At 47.2% G+C, this 16,951-nt stretch overlaps 8 protein-coding genes across 8 annotated transcripts; 7 read left to right on the top strand and 1 right to left on the bottom strand.

Annotated features, from left to right (window-relative positions):
• Positions 1-435: 435 nt before the first annotated feature.
• On the bottom strand, positions 436-900 carry EV420DRAFT_1635944 (uncharacterized protein; the record flags this gene model as incomplete). Its single annotated transcript, XM_060476514.1, has 2 exons — positions 436-587; positions 660-900. The coding sequence occupies 2 exons, from the start codon at positions 898-900 to the stop codon at positions 436-438; spliced, it is 393 nt and encodes a 130-aa protein (XP_060337502.1).
• Positions 901-2,435: 1,535 nt separating this feature from the next.
• Positions 2,436-3,124, top strand: EV420DRAFT_1506060 (uncharacterized protein; the record flags this gene model as incomplete). The annotated part of the gene is made up of 3 exons (XM_060471308.1): positions 2,436-2,628; positions 2,680-2,769; positions 2,832-3,124. Coding segments are annotated over 3 exons (348 nt in total), but the record flags the coding sequence as incomplete, so codon positions are not given.
• A 483-nt stretch (positions 3,125-3,607) lies between these two features.
• Positions 3,608-4,457, top strand: EV420DRAFT_1698925 (uncharacterized protein; the record flags this gene model as incomplete). Its single annotated transcript, XM_060479467.1, has 3 exons — positions 3,608-3,668; positions 3,719-3,837; positions 3,937-4,457. The coding sequence occupies 3 exons, from the start codon at positions 3,608-3,610 to the stop codon at positions 4,288-4,290; spliced, it is 534 nt and encodes a 177-aa protein (XP_060337500.1). The 3' UTR covers positions 4,291-4,457.
• Positions 4,458-5,379: 922 nt separating this feature from the next.
• On the top strand, positions 5,380-6,719 carry EV420DRAFT_653608 (uncharacterized protein). Its single transcript, XM_060482941.1, has 3 exons — positions 5,380-5,943; positions 5,994-6,222; positions 6,273-6,719. The coding sequence occupies exons 1-3, from the start codon at positions 5,842-5,844 to the stop codon at positions 6,647-6,649; spliced, it is 708 nt and encodes a 235-aa protein (XP_060337499.1). The 5' UTR covers positions 5,380-5,841; the 3' UTR covers positions 6,650-6,719.
• A 44-nt stretch (positions 6,720-6,763) lies between these two features.
• Positions 6,764-8,094, top strand: EV420DRAFT_1506052 (uncharacterized protein; the record flags this gene model as incomplete). Its single annotated transcript, XM_060471307.1, has 6 exons — positions 6,764-6,920; positions 6,979-7,074; positions 7,128-7,138; positions 7,192-7,484; positions 7,534-7,953; positions 8,012-8,094. Coding segments are annotated over exons 1-5 (752 nt in total), but the record flags the coding sequence as incomplete, so codon positions are not given.
• A 371-nt stretch (positions 8,095-8,465) lies between these two features.
• EV420DRAFT_1506046 (uncharacterized protein) lies at positions 8,466-9,628 on the top strand. The gene is made up of 5 exons (XM_060471306.1): positions 8,466-8,607; positions 8,667-8,765; positions 8,828-8,838; positions 8,886-9,193; positions 9,251-9,628. The coding sequence occupies exons 1-5, from the start codon at positions 8,547-8,549 to the stop codon at positions 9,315-9,317; spliced, it is 546 nt and encodes a 181-aa protein (XP_060337497.1). The 5' UTR covers positions 8,466-8,546; the 3' UTR covers positions 9,318-9,628.
• A 932-nt stretch (positions 9,629-10,560) lies between these two features.
• EV420DRAFT_1506043 (uncharacterized protein) lies at positions 10,561-11,653 on the top strand. Its single transcript, XM_060471305.1, has 3 exons — positions 10,561-10,891; positions 10,942-11,170; positions 11,256-11,653. Exons 1-3 carry the CDS (start codon positions 10,802-10,804, stop codon positions 11,261-11,263), a joined length of 327 nt encoding a protein of 108 aa, XP_060337496.1. The 5' UTR covers positions 10,561-10,801; the 3' UTR covers positions 11,264-11,653.
• Positions 11,654-14,370: 2,717 nt separating this feature from the next.
• On the top strand, positions 14,371-16,855 carry EV420DRAFT_1698909 (FAD binding domain-containing protein). Its single transcript, XM_060479466.1, is given in 10 exon segments — positions 14,371-14,587; positions 14,642-14,761; positions 14,814-14,969; positions 15,026-15,151; positions 15,171-15,347; positions 15,399-15,433; positions 15,485-15,664; positions 15,715-15,770; positions 15,821-15,882; positions 15,936-16,855. 10 exon segments carry the CDS (start codon positions 14,567-14,569, stop codon positions 16,602-16,604), a joined length of 1,602 nt encoding a protein of 533 aa, XP_060337495.1. The 5' UTR covers positions 14,371-14,566; the 3' UTR covers positions 16,605-16,855.
• Positions 16,856-16,951: the final 96 nt, after the last annotated feature.

Genomic DNA, 16,951 nt, shown 5'->3' with positions numbered 1-16,951 from the left:
TGTTATGGTAAGGCAAACACATTGACCTGGCGAGTCCGGTTGTATTATGTACTCGTGGAACCCATGTGTATATAACAATAAAAGCAGGCGACAGTCAATTAACATGATGACACGTAAATGTGCAACTTAAGAATAGTCCGATGGTAGTAGAGTTGTAGTCGAATAGATTCATTGAACATACGGAGGCGGTGGGGGCCCCAAAGCCAAGAAATGTTCACTGCCGCCAAATTCCGGCTGTTCGAAACAATGAATAGGCGAAAGGTGAATCAAAGAAGGGGAACTCGCATCAAACATCCTGTCTCCGTCCAGCTCATATTCGTAACGTCTTCGAGCCCGCATGACCTTGTCCACTGATCAATAGGTGGCGCTGCATCACTTCTTGGTAAATTATCTCCTTGTTAGCACTGAATAATACTGCGTAGATGAAGTAGAGATCTATAACGAAAATGGCTTCGAAAATGGCGGCGGAACGGGCGTGGAAGTAGAAGAAATAGGCAGAACAGGCTTCCTTCTGGAGGGTGCAGTATATCCAGAATAGGCGCATGATTGGTTGCTTGAACGACGATAAACAGCAAGGTATGCTTCATCTAGCTTAAGCCGACTGTGAAATAGGAGCCATGTCAGTCAAAGGGACCTAGGGAAATAGCATATCAACCTACAGTCCGATCGCATGTAGAAGTTGAAGACAAGTGACGAAGAGCAGAAGTATGAGAATATGATGAGGTTGTAGCCTTCACGGTGTACCACGTATGGAGCGACGCAGATGAAGACGAGCATGGTGAGGAATGACAGAACAGGCAAGACGAAGCCAGGAATTTCTTCGGATATAAAATATATCACAACATTGTATATCCAGATAGTAACGAGGATATTTTCGAAGAGGTTGATGGTTCGGTTCATGGTAAGTAATTAATTAAGAGGGGGGGAATGAAGGCGAGTGCTGGAAGAAGGATGGGGTCCTTGTTTGAGTTCTTGCGGAACGGTCCGGTATCTGTTTTGACCCGTGCCGAGACAATGCCGTTCAGTTCAGGCGAAGGTCCGTGATAACTTTTGTTCCTTTTCTTTCTCTTGGATAATACTCTACAGCTCCTTGATGTTTTCCATCGGTCAAGTTTCGCACTCCCCAGCGCAAGCTCACCGACACATCTCGTGCAGTATGTAGCAATGAGTGCTGACCAGGGAAAGGGGAAATGTTGATATTCCTCGGCTTCTACCGCCTCGTTTGCCTGCCAGGTTGTTGAATTGACCAGATGAGGGCCGCACTTGATGGATCTGAAGGCTATGGAGAAGCCATTCGTTGATGGAGTTCAGATCTGATGTATCTGGGCGTCCTTCGCTGGCGTACGCATCTTCGACGTCTCCTTCATCACAGCAGCATCAGTTTTTATTTCACTGTCATGATGCGCCTTTCGCCTTTGAGCAATCGCCATTCTCTCTCCGAGATCTGCATGTACTTATCGAACGCCTCAACGACAACTGCTGACCGCACTCCGTTCGTTATCGCCTTCATCTTTCGTTTGGGGTGCAAAGCTCGTATCTTCCTTACTCAACTCCAGCTAGGAGCCGGATCTCGGTGTTCGATCCCAGCTTGAAATGGTGGTAGGCACCAATGGTCGTGCGGAACATGGTTGCGCCACGCCGCCACTAGAAACATTTCACCTTTCCACTCTGGCTAGTAGGTCACCTGTACTAATCCAGCCTTTGGTTTGACTCTGCCGGAGATCGCGCATGAGAACTATCATTTCATTCTATGTGTCGGCGGCTTTTGTCTTTGTGTTCACACCGTCACTCGTGAGATAGCGTCCGCTTTCCATGGCACAGGACGGACAGTGTTCACCGTTGGGCATGGGCCTGAAGATCCTCAATTCACCGCATGCGGCCCCGAGCCCGCAGAGATCGGTCCAGCGACAATTGCGGATTATGGAGTCACAAGAAAGAGTGTTTGTCATACTCAGTGTGTACAGGTCGGATGGAGAAGAATGAAGAAGATCGAGACGCGGTGGCGACGGCATGTTCAAGCCGGGCAGTGCGAACAGCAGTAGGGGTTTTACCCAGTTTCACCAACGCAAGGCTAGGGCTAAGTACACCGTTATGTCAATCTAGCTCATGTGTCCAGTGCCAAAGGGACCATGTTACAGCTTACCGGGAGAAGGAAATTGAAAGCCAGAGTAAGGCGCAGGCGTAGGGTAAGCACCGCATGTGAAATGATGACGCATACGGCACTGATGACAGAACATTCTCGCACCTAGATCCGGCTCAGCGGCATCATTTCTATTCTTATCGATACCAATGTCATATAAAAGGTACGCAATGGGCTACCATTAGAACTCGTCTTCCTGACCTTCCTCAACCAGTTCAACTAAACACCTCCTATTAATCTAACGACCTCATCATGAAATTGACGTTCTTCATCGCCATGCTCACTGCTCTCGTAGCATCTGCTCTCGCCATCCCCCATCCTCATTTCTCGAGATGTATACGTTCCCCCCATTACGAGCCCCGATGCCAGCACAGTGTGGACAGTTAACACCACACAGACTGTTACCTGGGATGTATCCGACCCCCCAGTAAACATCACAAACCGATATGGCTTGATTATGCTCAGGAAGGATGGACTCACTACGCCTTGTATGCCTTTTTTATTCTTTTCATTGATCGTCGATGCTGATATCGGTATAGTGATCCTCGCCAACGGGTTTGATATTCTCCTAGGAAATTTCGAGGTAACAGTGCCATGGGTCGTGGAAGGCGATGATTATTCTATCGTTCGTGCGTACTATTATTCTCTGTTACAGTAGATGGTACCTTGACTGATTACCCCTTTTGTACAGTGTTCGGAGACTCTGGTAACTGGAGCCCCGACTTTACCATCACTGGCAGTGGCATCGCGTTTTGAAAGGGCGTAAAAGCCTTGGACATCACATAAATTCGCAATTGTACCAACATCGTTACGAGTGGGTATTTAGCCCTTCATGGACATGAACTTTGGAACCGGACATTAAACAAACATGTTGTGTATGTGTTGCATAGTTGTACCATTTGCGGACTTGTTAGTATATTGGTGTAGGTAGTTTTTGATGACTTCTGACGACTCGGTTCAAATAAATGAACAGATTTATATGTATATGGTGGAGAATATTAAGGAATCGTTTAAGCTCCAACTGCAATGAATTACTTGAAACGCACAAATATATGCAATCTTCGCGTGACTTTACATTCTTCGAGTACCGACTGCGGTAAAACGTCAGTTTTTGGTTTGTGAGTGTAATATGCACTGCCTGCCGGGCTCGACTTTTTAAAGACGTTCAATTGTAGGTGCAGCTTGGCAGGGGATACATACCTGAGTTCAAAATAGATTGATCATCATAAGCAATATATCTGCGTGGTTAAAGGCAAGAAACGAGAAGAAATGACGGAAACACTGAACAGGCTAAAACGCCATTGGCTCTGGGATTAGTCTAAATCCGGGATTCCGATTTATCGCGACGCGTCAGTCACGTGCCAGGGATAGCCGCTGCCAGGGCCCAGTGCCAGGGGTTCCTCGTTCCGCTTGTCTTACTTTCAAGCATCTTCCTAGCATCTCTCTCTTTTCTTCCTCTTTTCTACCATGTCGGACCAGTGCACAATCTGTATCTGCGAATATACAGAGCCGGCCTCTATTCCATGCGGTAAGTGGTGCTTACAGGGGCTGGACAAACTGTTCTTTAATGCTGCTCAGGACATGTCTATTGTTTGCAATGCCTAACCGACTATATCTCGTCGAGCAGCCCCGATGGACTCACAGCTGCATGTCCAACCTGTAGAACCGAGTTTTCTATTGGTATGACGTTCACGCATGTTCTTTCTGAATTACTGCTGACCGATTTGCCCCAGTCGTCCCAGAGGTTGCCCTGCCTTGGCTTCATCTCTTTTGCCTAACTCTCTGTCCTCCTATAGCTCCACGCTCTCTCTAAGCAGTTCCATCGCTATATTATCCCAAGCATCCGGCGCGTCTTTATCGAACCAAACCCTTCAGAGTCCTACGAAGAGCTCAAACAGAAATTCGAAGCATCCGAGGCACGCAATGCCACCCTCAAGCAAGAGAACCGCGAGCTTCAGAAATCCTGCGGAAAGTATATGGCCGACGCCGTTAAGCATGCGAGAGGAGAGAGAGCTGCGAAGGATGAGGCAGCAAGGCTCGACCAACAGTTTGAGATGGAAAAGAAGAAGACGAAGAACGAAATAGCACGCTTGCTTCAGGCGTTAGATGATGCACGCTCAGAAGCGATCATAGCGAGGTACGTGGGCTGACAATCTTTACCATCGATCTGAACCTTTTGAACTAGGCCGCATTCACCTCCTGTTCCTAGCAACAATACTGCTAGTACCAAGCGCGCTCGGTTCGATAGCAGCAGCTCTGATGTAGACGAGGAGTCGTCTCAGGATCATCTGACCCACTCTCTCCCATGTCGTGTCATCAAGCGCGTACGACTGGGCCCAAACGGTGATAACGGCCAAAGCAACGCCGTCCCTTCATCTTCCCGATTCGGTTCTTCGTCCTCGGAACCCGCTCTTCGAATGGATCTCAGAACAATGAAGCCGATGCAATTGCCGAGACCAAAATTGCCTCGTCGTTCCCTAGTATATGCAAAGTTCAAGAAGGGGCCTAACAATTTGCTTAGGACTCCAGCGAACGCTTCAAAGCGCCCGGTACCTCAGAGTAGTCCCGGGGAACAGGACGCTTCGGCTCTATTTGATTCTGATTCCGACTAGTCTTACTACCCGCCCCCTACATTTCTACTTCATCTACATCATCAGGCGTGCACTTATCGGTACACAATGTCCCTCAAACCTTCAAGGCCTCTGTTCTGCGTAGGGAAATTTCTTAAGGCTTTCGTGGCACGTACAGGGACGATTTGGTCCTGAGGCATGACCGGATACATGCTAGTGAAAAATTTTTATCTACTCAAAACCTTTCTACCTGATCTGCTTCGTTCTTGTATATACCTGCGCCTTCAACACATCTCTATCTGTGAGCCTCTGGCCTTTCCTATCACCAGTCGAGTTCGAAATCGCTATGCCTGTCTTTAATTGGGGGCGCAATCAAACAAGAGCTGGTTCACCAATGGTTTGACCATTTTCGCTGTATTCTGTCACTAGTCAAAAAATTAGCCAGTGAAGACCGAGGTGCTGGAACGTCGCATCACTGCTTAAGTGCTTAACACCGAGGTCATATTTGTATACTTTATCCATGCCTCCACCATTACTGATGATCATTTTCTCTCACCTAGATCAACTTCCTCAAGAAGCCAAGCCATTCTTGTCATGATCAGGTTTCGTTGCTGTCCACATGGGGGGTTTCATAAAACCACGAATTGTTCTTTAATCCTGCGGACATCACCTTGCTGCACCTCGCTCCGTTTCGAGTGCATCAAATATCCTGGCGCGTAACCAGCAGCGGCTCCGTATACCGCAGCTTCCAAGCCGGTACCAACGCCCGCAGGCGAAACCCAAGTATGCGGTTGTGACTATGCTGTGTTACGTTGATGCCATAAGCTCATCGTTCCAGTTCCAAACTCGCGAAACAAGCCCCTATTCACGTTCTGAAATTGCCTCCGCGGAAATATTCTTGCATACACATGGACCCACAACACGACTCTATGTTCATTGACTGTGCTTTCTGATAGCTAGAACACTGAAAACTGATAAGTATTCGAAGAAGTGCGCGTGGATAAGAAAACATTCTTCAAAACCAAAGCTGCGTGGTCTCACTGTACGGACTGCTGCGTACTCACCTCGATCACGCAGAAAGGGGGCCCTTTCTGGCGTATAAATACTGCCGATTTTCGTTCGCTTTCCCTAATGAACACAAACATGATTACCAACACTCAATTTATCCAAACTACTAGTTCCCATTTCGCCGTTGCGCTTGCGATGGCACAGGCCGTATTCGGTCTTATCAAGGTGTGTATCTTCAATTGCTTTCGTCACACGCGTGCTGATTGCTTTCATAGAGCATTATTGCTGTGCTATTGTTTTGGGCGTGTCCTTCGATGACACCTTCCGTGTCCGAATACCCCCGCATGGCTGTTACGACCAAGGTAGAGCGTAACACATCTCGATACTCAATGATGGTGGCGCCGTCTTCATCGGTGTCCTTCTCATCATCCAGCTCTACTTTGGTCGAAACGTCGTTAGTATGTGACAACGCCATTGCGAAATCCAAGAAGTCAGGCGCAAAGAGTAGGATTTCCTTTTCTTGCTGCTAGACCGTTTCACTCATGAGTGTACGGAACGTTCGCCTCCTATGCCCGTCCACATGAAAAAGGAAATTAAGCATCCGACTCATACTGCAAAGGTTGAGATGAGGCCTTTCGCACGGCACATGTCGTCGTCATTCCAAATTGCCTTTTCTCCCCTCGCCTCACCATTCATCCCTTCGTCGGACTCTTATTTCCCTCGTAAGGCGTCCGTCCAATTGAAGCGGGTAGGAACGCTTGTCGAAGAGGCGGTAGTAACATCCCAAGAGACCATCTTGGTTGCGTCGAGGAAGACGAAGAAAGTTTCTATTTCTATCAAGAAAACGAAGACTACGAGGAAGATTGTGAAAGTTAGAAAGAACGTCAAAGGGTTTTTTCTCGGGAGCATTCACGACGTGTTCAAAAGTTGACTATCTCCGTGTTTCCTGTGCATTACATTTCTTCTACCAATTGTCAATTATTTCAAGGCGCGTTCAGCCAACAATGTTTTCTCTATTTTTATTGCTTGAATTGCATAGCCGGCAAATTGACCGGAGAATCCCGATACATCCTTTCCTCCCACCACAACCACGGTCCTTTCGCGAAACCTTTTTTGTTATATTCTATCCCGCCTTGTCCAGATGGTTCAGTCTTGTGCGATTTGTTTGTCTCAATGCAACAGCCCCGTTTCTACGCCCTGTGGTACTTGACCTTTTTTGCTAGTGCTCGACCAATTTCTACATCTTAATGGCTCCTGCAGGACATATATTCTGCCAAATATGCATCTCCGAGCATATTCTCCAGTCCAACGGATTCCAATCGTTCTGCCCTACCTGTAGAGAAAATTTCCCCATAGGTCGGTTTCCCGGTTTCCTTGAAGGCTCTGTCACCTCATCCTTTCACGTATAGGCGCTCCCGAGGTAAGAGTCCTCTTTATGAATGTACCGTTTGATCTATTCACCATGTGTCACAGCTTCAGCATCCGCCCCGTTCATTCCACCAATTTGTCCTTCCCAGCATACGTCGCGTCTTTCTTGACACGTCTCCGGATCCAGAGGTCGAAGTTCTTAAGCGACGGCTGAAGATGGCCGAGGATCGTCTCGAACAACAGTCTAGATCCCATGCACTGACTATCTCACGACTTACTCGCCAACTGGAGTTTGAGGCCATGAAGAAGCGCCACGAGAAAGAACGAGCTGCGCTGCTTGAAAAGATATACGGCAAAGAGAAGTATGAAAGTCTTAGAGATGATTTCTATTGCAAACCGTGCGCTTTCTTGTCGATTCTAAGAAGCTCGCCGTTTCAATTCCATTAGGTCTTCGTCTTCGCTTTCCTCTGTTACGAATGGTGTCAAACGTCAACGCTCTGATAGCTCTGGCGATCTCGAAGAAGATAGAAAACCTTCCCCGTCCTCCTTTTCGCTCCCTGTGCTGACGCGAAGCGTGGCCTCCACGAGTAAACCTCGAATCTCGGTGACGATGTATCCCCCGCATCACTCAGCCAAACCTCTGACTCTTGAACACCTGGATAAACTTATTCGGGAGGCTCGCCAAGCCCTCAAAAGCCTTTCCCAACCTTCGACGCACTTCTATCGGATCGAATGTAATAACGAAGAGCCTGTCGAATTACGGTTTGGTCCCTGGACGAACTTGCGTCGGTTCGAATCATTTTTACATGCTCTTTTCTTGACTTGGTGTTGGATTGTTTCGCTCTTTCTTGTTACTTTCTTTTGTTGGTAAGTATGTTATCAACCACTGCTGACTCCCCCCTGATCTTCTGTTGTATCTTCATAGGACTGTGGATTTGTACAATGAAATGTAATGTATGACAATGGAAATCATACGGCAACGAGTAATGGCATCTATCTGGAGATGGGCACAAATCTAAGCTTTGAACTTTGCGAATATGAATTTAAATTCTGAAGCGAAGGTTAGGCTTTTAGGATTGGTAAAGGCGGTCAGCATGTCCTTTGCAGCTGTTACATCATGTTCATCCAAGCAGTTTGTCCAATGATCCATCCTCGGTCTATGCGAGTTGTTTGGATTCGTAAGGTGTAGGTTAGAACGTGACGGAGGTGACGAAGGAACAGGCTTGCGATAACTGTCTGAATCCCTTGTTGGCATTGTTGAGAGGCAGAAAACTACTCATATCTCGGGTCCACTCAAATATCCAACATCCAGGCAGGCTGGTAAGTCGAAGAAAGTTCGAATTCGAAATTCCCAAGGCAACTCAGCGGAAAAAGCCGAACCCCTCTTTCTTTCACATCCTATCTACCCTGCGATACCTCCTCGACATAGACCCTTCGTGCCGTCTTATATAGCTTGAAATATGGTCCAACCATGTGCGATTTGCTTGTCTCCATATAATGACCCTGTTTCTACGCCCTGCGGTTCGTTGGCCTCTATATTTTCGCTTGTCGACTTGAAATTGACATAATTGCGGTTACAGGGCATGTTTTTTGCATGGAATGCATATCTAATCATGTCGTTGCGTCCTCCGATGGATTCAAGGCCCCCTGTCCTAGTTGTAGGACGAGATTTCATATTTGTAAGTCCTCGTTTCGCCTACGGTCTACATGACATCAACCATACTTTTATATCGTCGTCTAGCAGCCCCTGAGGTTAGTATGTCTTCTAAAGAGACCTGCATTTATTCAATTATTCGTAGCTTCGGTATCTTCCCCATCAATACCATCAATTCATGCTTCCCAGCATACGCCGCGTCTTCCTTGACAGCACTCCAGATCCGGAGGTTGAGAGATTGAAGGAAGAGTTGAAGAGAGCAAGAGATTGTATTTCGAGCCAGAAAAGGCGCCTTAAAGAGCAATCGAAGGAGCACTCCCTAGCCATGTCGCGGCTCACGAAGCAGCTAGAAGCCGAGAGGAAGCAAACTGAGGGATTGAAAAACGCGTTTGCTGAAATGGAGTACCACAGAGATAAATATCACGAGTTTCGGAGAGTTTTCCGTGCAGCAGGGTATGTTCTTTTTATTGTCAGTCCAAGAGTCGTTGTAGTTACTCAAGTCTTTGTCAGATCATCCCTATCTTTGTCGACGGCTTCGACTCCGGAAAGGTGCTGTCAATTTAATCGTATTAATTAACATTTGGATTCTTAGAGGCAACCCAGCAGAAATTCCTCTACGTCTTGCAGTGCTCATGATCTACCTGGGCATGGCGATCCTGGTGAACGCCGGAGCCCTTCGACGGTGTACCATCGGCGTACAGCACCAACTGAACTGACATTGACATGGGACGCTATCCTTAAGGCCAGCAAGACTTTGGAGCAACGCCGGGCACTTCCCGTGTCGCATTCGCATACCAAATAAATGGCGTTCCGTGTATGTTTTCTATTCCCACTAGTATACGTTGTAATTCAAGGTAGTGCATAAGAATTTGATCTTCTTTACGAAAACCGTGGGGAAAACTTTAAGGTCATCATCACCTCAACAAACGAAGCATTAATCAACCGTTTCGTATATCCGATCGTCGGTTTTCGGAACGCTGTCCACGCCTGATTGCCACAGCATTTTTTGTTCGTTTTCCGTCTGCAGCCTGTATAGCCAATAACCAACGGGGTCTTGCTATGGTGCGTTTCGCCTTCTTTATGGAATTATATCCTTTTTTCAAACGTCCTTCCAGGATTATGGAGGCCATCCTTCATGCAATGTAGAAAAGAGAATACAATGCTATAGGAGAACGTTGGCGTTCATTGATTGTTTTGGTCTTCCCTGTCACGAGTAGAGTTCGATATTGCGATCCACCTTTACTATTTTCGATTGGAGAGTGAATCAAAGAAGTTCTGGTTCACAAATGGCTTCGTAATTTTCTCTGTATTTCTCCACCAGTCAAAGATTGACAGTGAAAACCGAGGCACTAGAACGTGACTGCCTAGTACCGAGGTCATATTTGTATTTCATCAATGTCTCCGCTATTACTGATGGTTGTTTTCTCTCACGTAAACTAACTCCCTCAAGTAGGTAAGTCGCTCTTGTCATGATCAGTTTTTGTTGCTGTTCTTACCCACTGGGTTCCATAAGACACCGAATTATTCAGATTATTCTTCGATCCCTGTGGACATTAGTTCTGCTCGTTGGTACGTTTTAACGTGGAAACTATGCACCTTGCTGCACATCACTCCATTTCAAGTGCATTAGATATCCCGGCGCGTAAACAGCAACGGCGTCGTGGGTCTAATCATTCGCTAGCCGGTACAGAGGCCCGCATGCGAAACCCAGGTAGGTGTGCGTGAATATCCTGTGCTAATTTGATGTCACATTCTTCCCCGTTTCAGTGTGAACCAAGCCCCTATTAACGCTCTAAAATTGCCTCCGCGGAAGCATTCTTGCGTATACATGGACCCACAACGCGACTCTTATTCAACAGATTGAACGTGTTTTCCGATACTAGGAGCCGGGGAACAGATGGGTATTCGAACAAGTGCGCGTGGTTAAGAAAACATTCTTCGAACTCATAGGTGAGTTGTCTCACTATACGGGGCTACTCCTCCTGTACTCGTCGGGAAGGGGGCCCCTCTTGGCGTATAAATACCCCTAATATTCGTTCGTCTTCCTTACTGAACACAAACATGATTACCAACACCCAATTTGTCCAAACCACCAGGTCCCATTTCGTCGTTGCGCTTGCGATGGCACAGGCCGTATTCGGTCTTATCAAGGTGTGTATCTTCAATTGCTCTCGTCACACGCGTGCTGATTGCTTTCATAGAGCATTATTGCTATGCTATTGTTTTGGGCGTGTCCTTCGATGACATCTTCCTTGCCCGAATACCCCCGCATGGCTGTTACGACCAAGGTAGAGCGTAACACATCTCGATACTCAATGATGGTGGCGCCGTCTTCATCGGTGTCCTTCTCATCATCCAGCTCTACTTTGGTCGAAACGTCGTTAGTATGTGACAACGCCATTGCGAAATCCAAGAAGTCAGGCGCAAAGAGTAGGATTTCCTTTTCTCGCTGCTAGACCGTTTCACTCACGAGTGTACAGAACGCTTGCCTCCTATGCCCGTCCGCTTGAAGAAGGAAATTAAGCATCTGACTCATACTGCCAAGGTCGAGATGAGGCCATTCGCACGGCGCATGTCGTCGTCGTTCCACATCGCCTTTTCTCCCTTCGCCTCACCATTCATCCCTTCATCGGACTCTTATTTCCCTCGTAAGGCGTCCGTCCAATTGAAGCGAGTAGGAACGCTTGTCGAAGAGGCGGTAGTAACATCCCAAGAGACCATCTTGGTTGCGTCGAGGAAGACGAAGAAAGTTTCTATTTCTATCAAGAAAACGAAGACTACGAGGAAGATTGTGAAAGTTGGAAAGAAAGCCAAAGGGTTTTTTCTCGAGAGCATTCACGTGTTCAAATCTTGACTATCTCCGTGTTTCCTGTACAGTACATTTTCTACAAATGCTCAATTATTTCAACACGCATTCAGCCTACATCAATATTTTTTTCTACTTTTATTGTTTGAAATTTGCATGCATAGCCGACAAATTGACCGGAAATCCCCGGTGTCTCCTTTCCTCCCACCACAACTACGGGCCTTACGCAAAATTTTTGTCCAGTATTCTATCTCGCCTTGCAGATAGTTCAGGCTTGTGTGATTTGTTTTCCTCGACGCGACAGTCTGCCAGAAATGCACATGCAGAAAATCTCCTGCGGTTTACTGTGGGGGAATGTTCTGAAATCCTGATATGTCGGTATCCCGTATCGGTTAGGATTCTTCTGTCGTCTTCTGTCGGTCAGTATTCCTCAGAGATATAGAGATTACCATGCTCACTGCCTGACGCAGCTACCTCGTTTATTTTCCTGATTCATCATTCCCAGCATTATTTCAAGACTTTTCTGAATCCTGAGCTTGAAGATCTCAAGCAACAATTGCAGACCGTCAAGTGTCAAAGACTGCTGCACAATGTTGGTACGGAGCAACTGGAGGCCGAGAGAAAGCAAGCACCACAGCCCGAGCATCGAAAATGACGCACCGTAGAGAAGAGGTTCCAAGGAGAGTTCCACAGGGAATCGTGCGTTTTCCCGCTATTCATCAATTATAGGTTGCCATCATCGTCCTCGACCATCCCATGGATGAAATGTTACCGTTCTGATAGCGCAGATAGTTTGGATGCCAACGGAGACCTGAGACGACACTGGCGCATAGCCGCACAATACAGGATTCGAATCCTGGAGTGAATGATTGGCACGGGATTGGCGAAGGGCGAGCGCATCACATCCGTCTAAGTAGTTTTTCGTTTATGTGTCTCTTGTTCTGTTATCCCTTTTCAAGCGGTGTAATCGTGTAGCAGAGTTCCAGTCACAGGATACCTTGTATGGATATCCAAGACCTCAATCCGTGTCGTTCAGAGGACGAACCCCAGTGGTATCCATCATTCTGGCTGTGATAAGCTACAGATAATACGGGGATTCGAAGTTCTAAAGGCAACTCAACGGAAGATGCCGAAACACTCTTTCTTTCACACACCACTCAACCTTGCGATACCCTCCTTAGCATAGGCGCTTCGCTCTGTCTGGCATAACTTGGAGATGGCCCAGTCATGCGCGATTTGTTTGTCTCCATACGACAACCCTGTTTCTACACCATGCGGTTTGTCGTCCTACTTATGTCACTGCTTGTCGACGATTGACACGATTGCCTGCACAGGGCATGTCTTCTGCATGAAATGCATAAATAATCATATAATTGCGTCGTCCGATGGATTCAAGTCATCTTGTCCCAGCTGTAGGACGAGATTTCACGTTTGTAAGCCCTCGCTTATATCTACCTGACATTTACCTTATGCTATTGTCCAGCGGTCCCCGAGGTCAGCATGTCTTTCGTTGAGACGTGCTCGTTCATTCAATTGCCCATAGCTTAGGAATATACCCCGCCAATATCATCAATTCATGCTTCCTAGCTTGCGCCGCATCTTCCTTGTCACCTCTCCAAATTCAGAGGTTGATGAACTAAAGGAGGAGTTGAAGGACGCAAAAGATCGCATCTCAATCCAGAGTAGGCGCCTTAGAGAACAAGCAAAGGAGCATTCCTTGGCCATATCGCAGCTCACCAAGCAACTGGATGCCTGAGCGAAGGCAAACTGAGAGGCTGAAAGCCTTATTAGCTGAAACGGGATACCGTAGGGATAAAAACCATGACTTTGGGAAAGTCGCGTATGCATCAGGATGCGTTCCTTTCCCTATCAATCTGAGAGTGCTGTACTTATTCATGTCGTCAGAACATTGTTGCATTCGTCAACAGCTCCGACTACCATAAGGTTTTGTTGACTCGATTGTATTGGATGACCGTTTGAATTCTAAGATACGACCCAGGTACTCGGAGACTTCCTGGATATGGCGATCGCAGTGAAGATTTGTGCCCTTCGGCCGTGTGCGATAGGCGTACAGCACTGACCCAACTCAACTGATACTGATATGTGAATCCATGTTCAAGGTTCCTCCGCTTGCATCAAATGGTGTTCCAGTATGGTTTGTTCTTATTCTCATGAATATGTCATGTACATCAAGTACTGCGTAAGAATTTAATCGTCTTTGTAAAACCACCTGACCTCCGAAGGAGCCTCACTTCGTCACACGAAGGCATCGATTGATTCATTCGCATATCCCATTGTCGGTTCTCGGAATGCTATTCTCGCTGGTCACACGTGAGAGTCGATACTTCTTCCTTTCCACCCGTCATCCGCCTATCCTATAGCCAATATGGCCTTTACAATGGAAAGAATTCAAGAAGACATTAGCTTCTTAGGTGTAATTCCCGGTAAGACAATGCATGGGTCTTGGCAGAGAGTTGCGCAGCACGAAAAGCTGTGAGATGCTCCCAGCTACAATTTTAGTGCGGCTTCGAGTCAAGAACTCAATCAAACGGCACGGACCTGATGCAGCGCGTAGAATGTATGTTGTCAGTCTTGATATGAAAATGCTGACAGCCAGAGCCGGTGCGTCGTCACTACTTACGCTAATACATACCCAAACCGTAGCATAGTTGACCTTCCTGCATTGAATTATATGCGAATATATGTTTGTACTTGGCAACATGTCTATTGTCGACTGAGGTTAACTCGATTGAGCAAGAGTCTAATCCTGGAAAGACACGGTACGTTCTGTATTGAATACTTTCAAAAACCAGCTTTGTACACGAAGCACCATTCACTATTTATCCTTTTATCCGTGACCCTGACGTGAAAGATCGGCATCGAACAGACTTGCACGTGAAGTCGACTCGGAATCCACGTGGATACAACCCTCGTCTAATAACCATGAAGCGCTATAAAAACGAAGGCCCTCTGCTCCTGGATCTACCACGCATTTTCTATATTTCTCTGCTTCTATAACAATGAACGCTGCTGTTCTCATCGTATGTCAACCACCCAAGTTCCTGTGCAACAACTTGCCTCATCCTTGTATATAGGCTGGCGCTGGACCTTCAGGCCTTGCTCTGGCACTCGCGTTACTTCAGAATGGCGTCTCCGTTCGAGTCGTAGAAAAGGTGCCTACGTATCGGGTTGGCCAGAGGGGCGCTGGTGTTCAGGTATCTACATCTCTTCGTTCATATTAACATGTTAGCTTAAACCACAACGTAGCCTAGGATCCTTGAGTTATACAAGTTCCTCGGTATTTTGGCCGATATTAGGAAAAAGAGCGTATTCCTCTCGCCTATAATGTATTATCTTCCGGGGGGCGAGACGAAGACCACTGAGATAATGCCCTTCATGCAGGACACCTCCGACCGACCTCACGTGCGTAAAATTGATTGTATCATTCTTCAGGTTTACTAGGATCTCTTATTCTGCAGATAAATCCTGTTATGTTAGGCCAAGACCGACACGAGGAGATATTGCGTGAACATCTGGCCAGATATGGTGTTACAGTCGAGTTGGGCACCGAGCTCGTGTCATTTGAACAATTCCCCGATCGAGTGGTTCTCTCGCGTCGTCAAGACTCGTGATAGGCAACAGTCTGAAGACTCCATTGAGAGTCAATGGCTCATCGGAACCGAGGGCGCTCACAGTGTTGTGCGTAAGATGCTGGGCTTGACGTTCCTCGGAGAGACGCGTGAAGGAGATCTTTTTGTTGTGGGGGATATCCATATCAAGAATGGGTCGCTAGATAAAGACGTGCGTTACGCGTCAGATTCTTTCTGCAGATACTGATGGTTTAATTTGAAGCTATGGCATGTATGGGGCGAAGCGGCCACGAAAAGGTGCATATCTCGTTGGTTTATCTAAAACCCGCATTCTGAGTCATTTACTAGCGTAACTGTTGTACCTGTTGAAACCAAGGGCAGCGACAAGTATACCATGCTTTTCATGGGTCGCGATTTAGCTGCGGCAGAAGCAGCATCCGGCCGGGAGGGATTTATCAAGGCTTTCTATGATATTACTGGACGCACCGATGTCGAGTTTGGTGATCTCATCTGGGTATCCACCTTCCAGTGAGGACTTTTGAATAACTGTGGACACAAATAATAACATACTGCCTCAGGCCCAACACTCGAATGGTGAACAGGTTCGGTTCTGGAAGGGTGTTTGTTGCCGGAGGTAGGATCCATTTATTCGATGCTAATGTTCTTACGCTCACTCGCAACAAGATTCCGCCCACGTCCACAGCCCTACTGGTGGTCAAGGACTTAACTCGGGTATTCAAGATGCCGTGAGTAAAACAAATATTTTGTGTCGCTTGAAAGTTTTCTGACACACTTCCAGGTGAACTTGGCTTGGAAGCTCGCCCTTGTTCAAAAAGGCTTGGCTCCTCAGAGTCTCCTAGACAGCTATTCCCAAGAGCGCATCCCCGTCATCGCAGCAATGCTTGACAAGACCGCTGAACTTCTTACCCAGACCTTCACACCTGGAAATGGCCAGACAAGTTGGACAAGAGGCTTCGAGCTTCGGCAACTAGGAGTTAATTACCGTGGCAGTCCCATCATTATCGATGAAACTCCGGTCAAAAGTGAAGAGGCCATTGACCCGTATCGTTCAGGTGACGACGGTACCGTCCGAGGCGGTGATAGAGCTCCCGACGCCCCCGGTCTCATTTTCGCTAGCGACCCCATGCGCAAGACGAGTCTCTTCGACATCTTTGGCTCGTCATACCACACAGTGCTCGTCTTCTCCGACGACAACACTGGAGTTTTGGATGCGCTGAAGAGTTATCCCGTAGGTCTCGTCAAGTCCGTGGTCATTCTTCCTCAGAAGCCGACAGCTGTTATTTCTGCTGACTACGTACTGGTGGATGGTGATGGATATGCGTACAAGCACTATAATATGGCGGAGAAGATCACCAAGGTAGTTGTAGTGCGGCCCGATGGGATGATTGGTGGGCTCGTCCGCGGGAAGGACGGGTTAGAGCAGTATTTTAGAGGGGTCCTGGTGTGATCGATATAGGGTGCACCGGCCCAATGGTAAAGTTGTATATATTTCATAAATCACCTACCTCTCATCGATAGGATTTGAACCTGAATGATCGAGGTGCCTTAAGTAGAATCACAGAAGGGAAAGAGCAGGAGATAAAATTACAGTAAAACTGCAAGGGAAACCGCGTGCATAGTAGGATGGGCGATGACTTTGTATGCAGCGAGTTCGTTTGGAATTCAGTTCTAGATTTTGGAAGACGCGTTATCTTACTGTATTAATCCTCATGTAGCTCGTATCGGCGTAGAGACGCGTTCAGTTGGTTATCGCTTGTCACGGTCACTGAAGTCACCGTTCGAAGGCGCACTGCA

Source organism: Desarmillaria tabescens (assembly GCF_030435595.1).
Source record: "Desarmillaria tabescens strain CCBAS 213 chromosome Unknown EV420scaffold_3, whole genome shotgun sequence".
Lineage (NCBI taxonomy): Eukaryota > Fungi > Basidiomycota > Agaricomycetes > Agaricales > Physalacriaceae > Desarmillaria > Desarmillaria tabescens.
The sequence above is the reverse complement of the archived record's forward strand: the minus strand, read 5'-3'. Positions and strand labels throughout refer to the sequence as shown.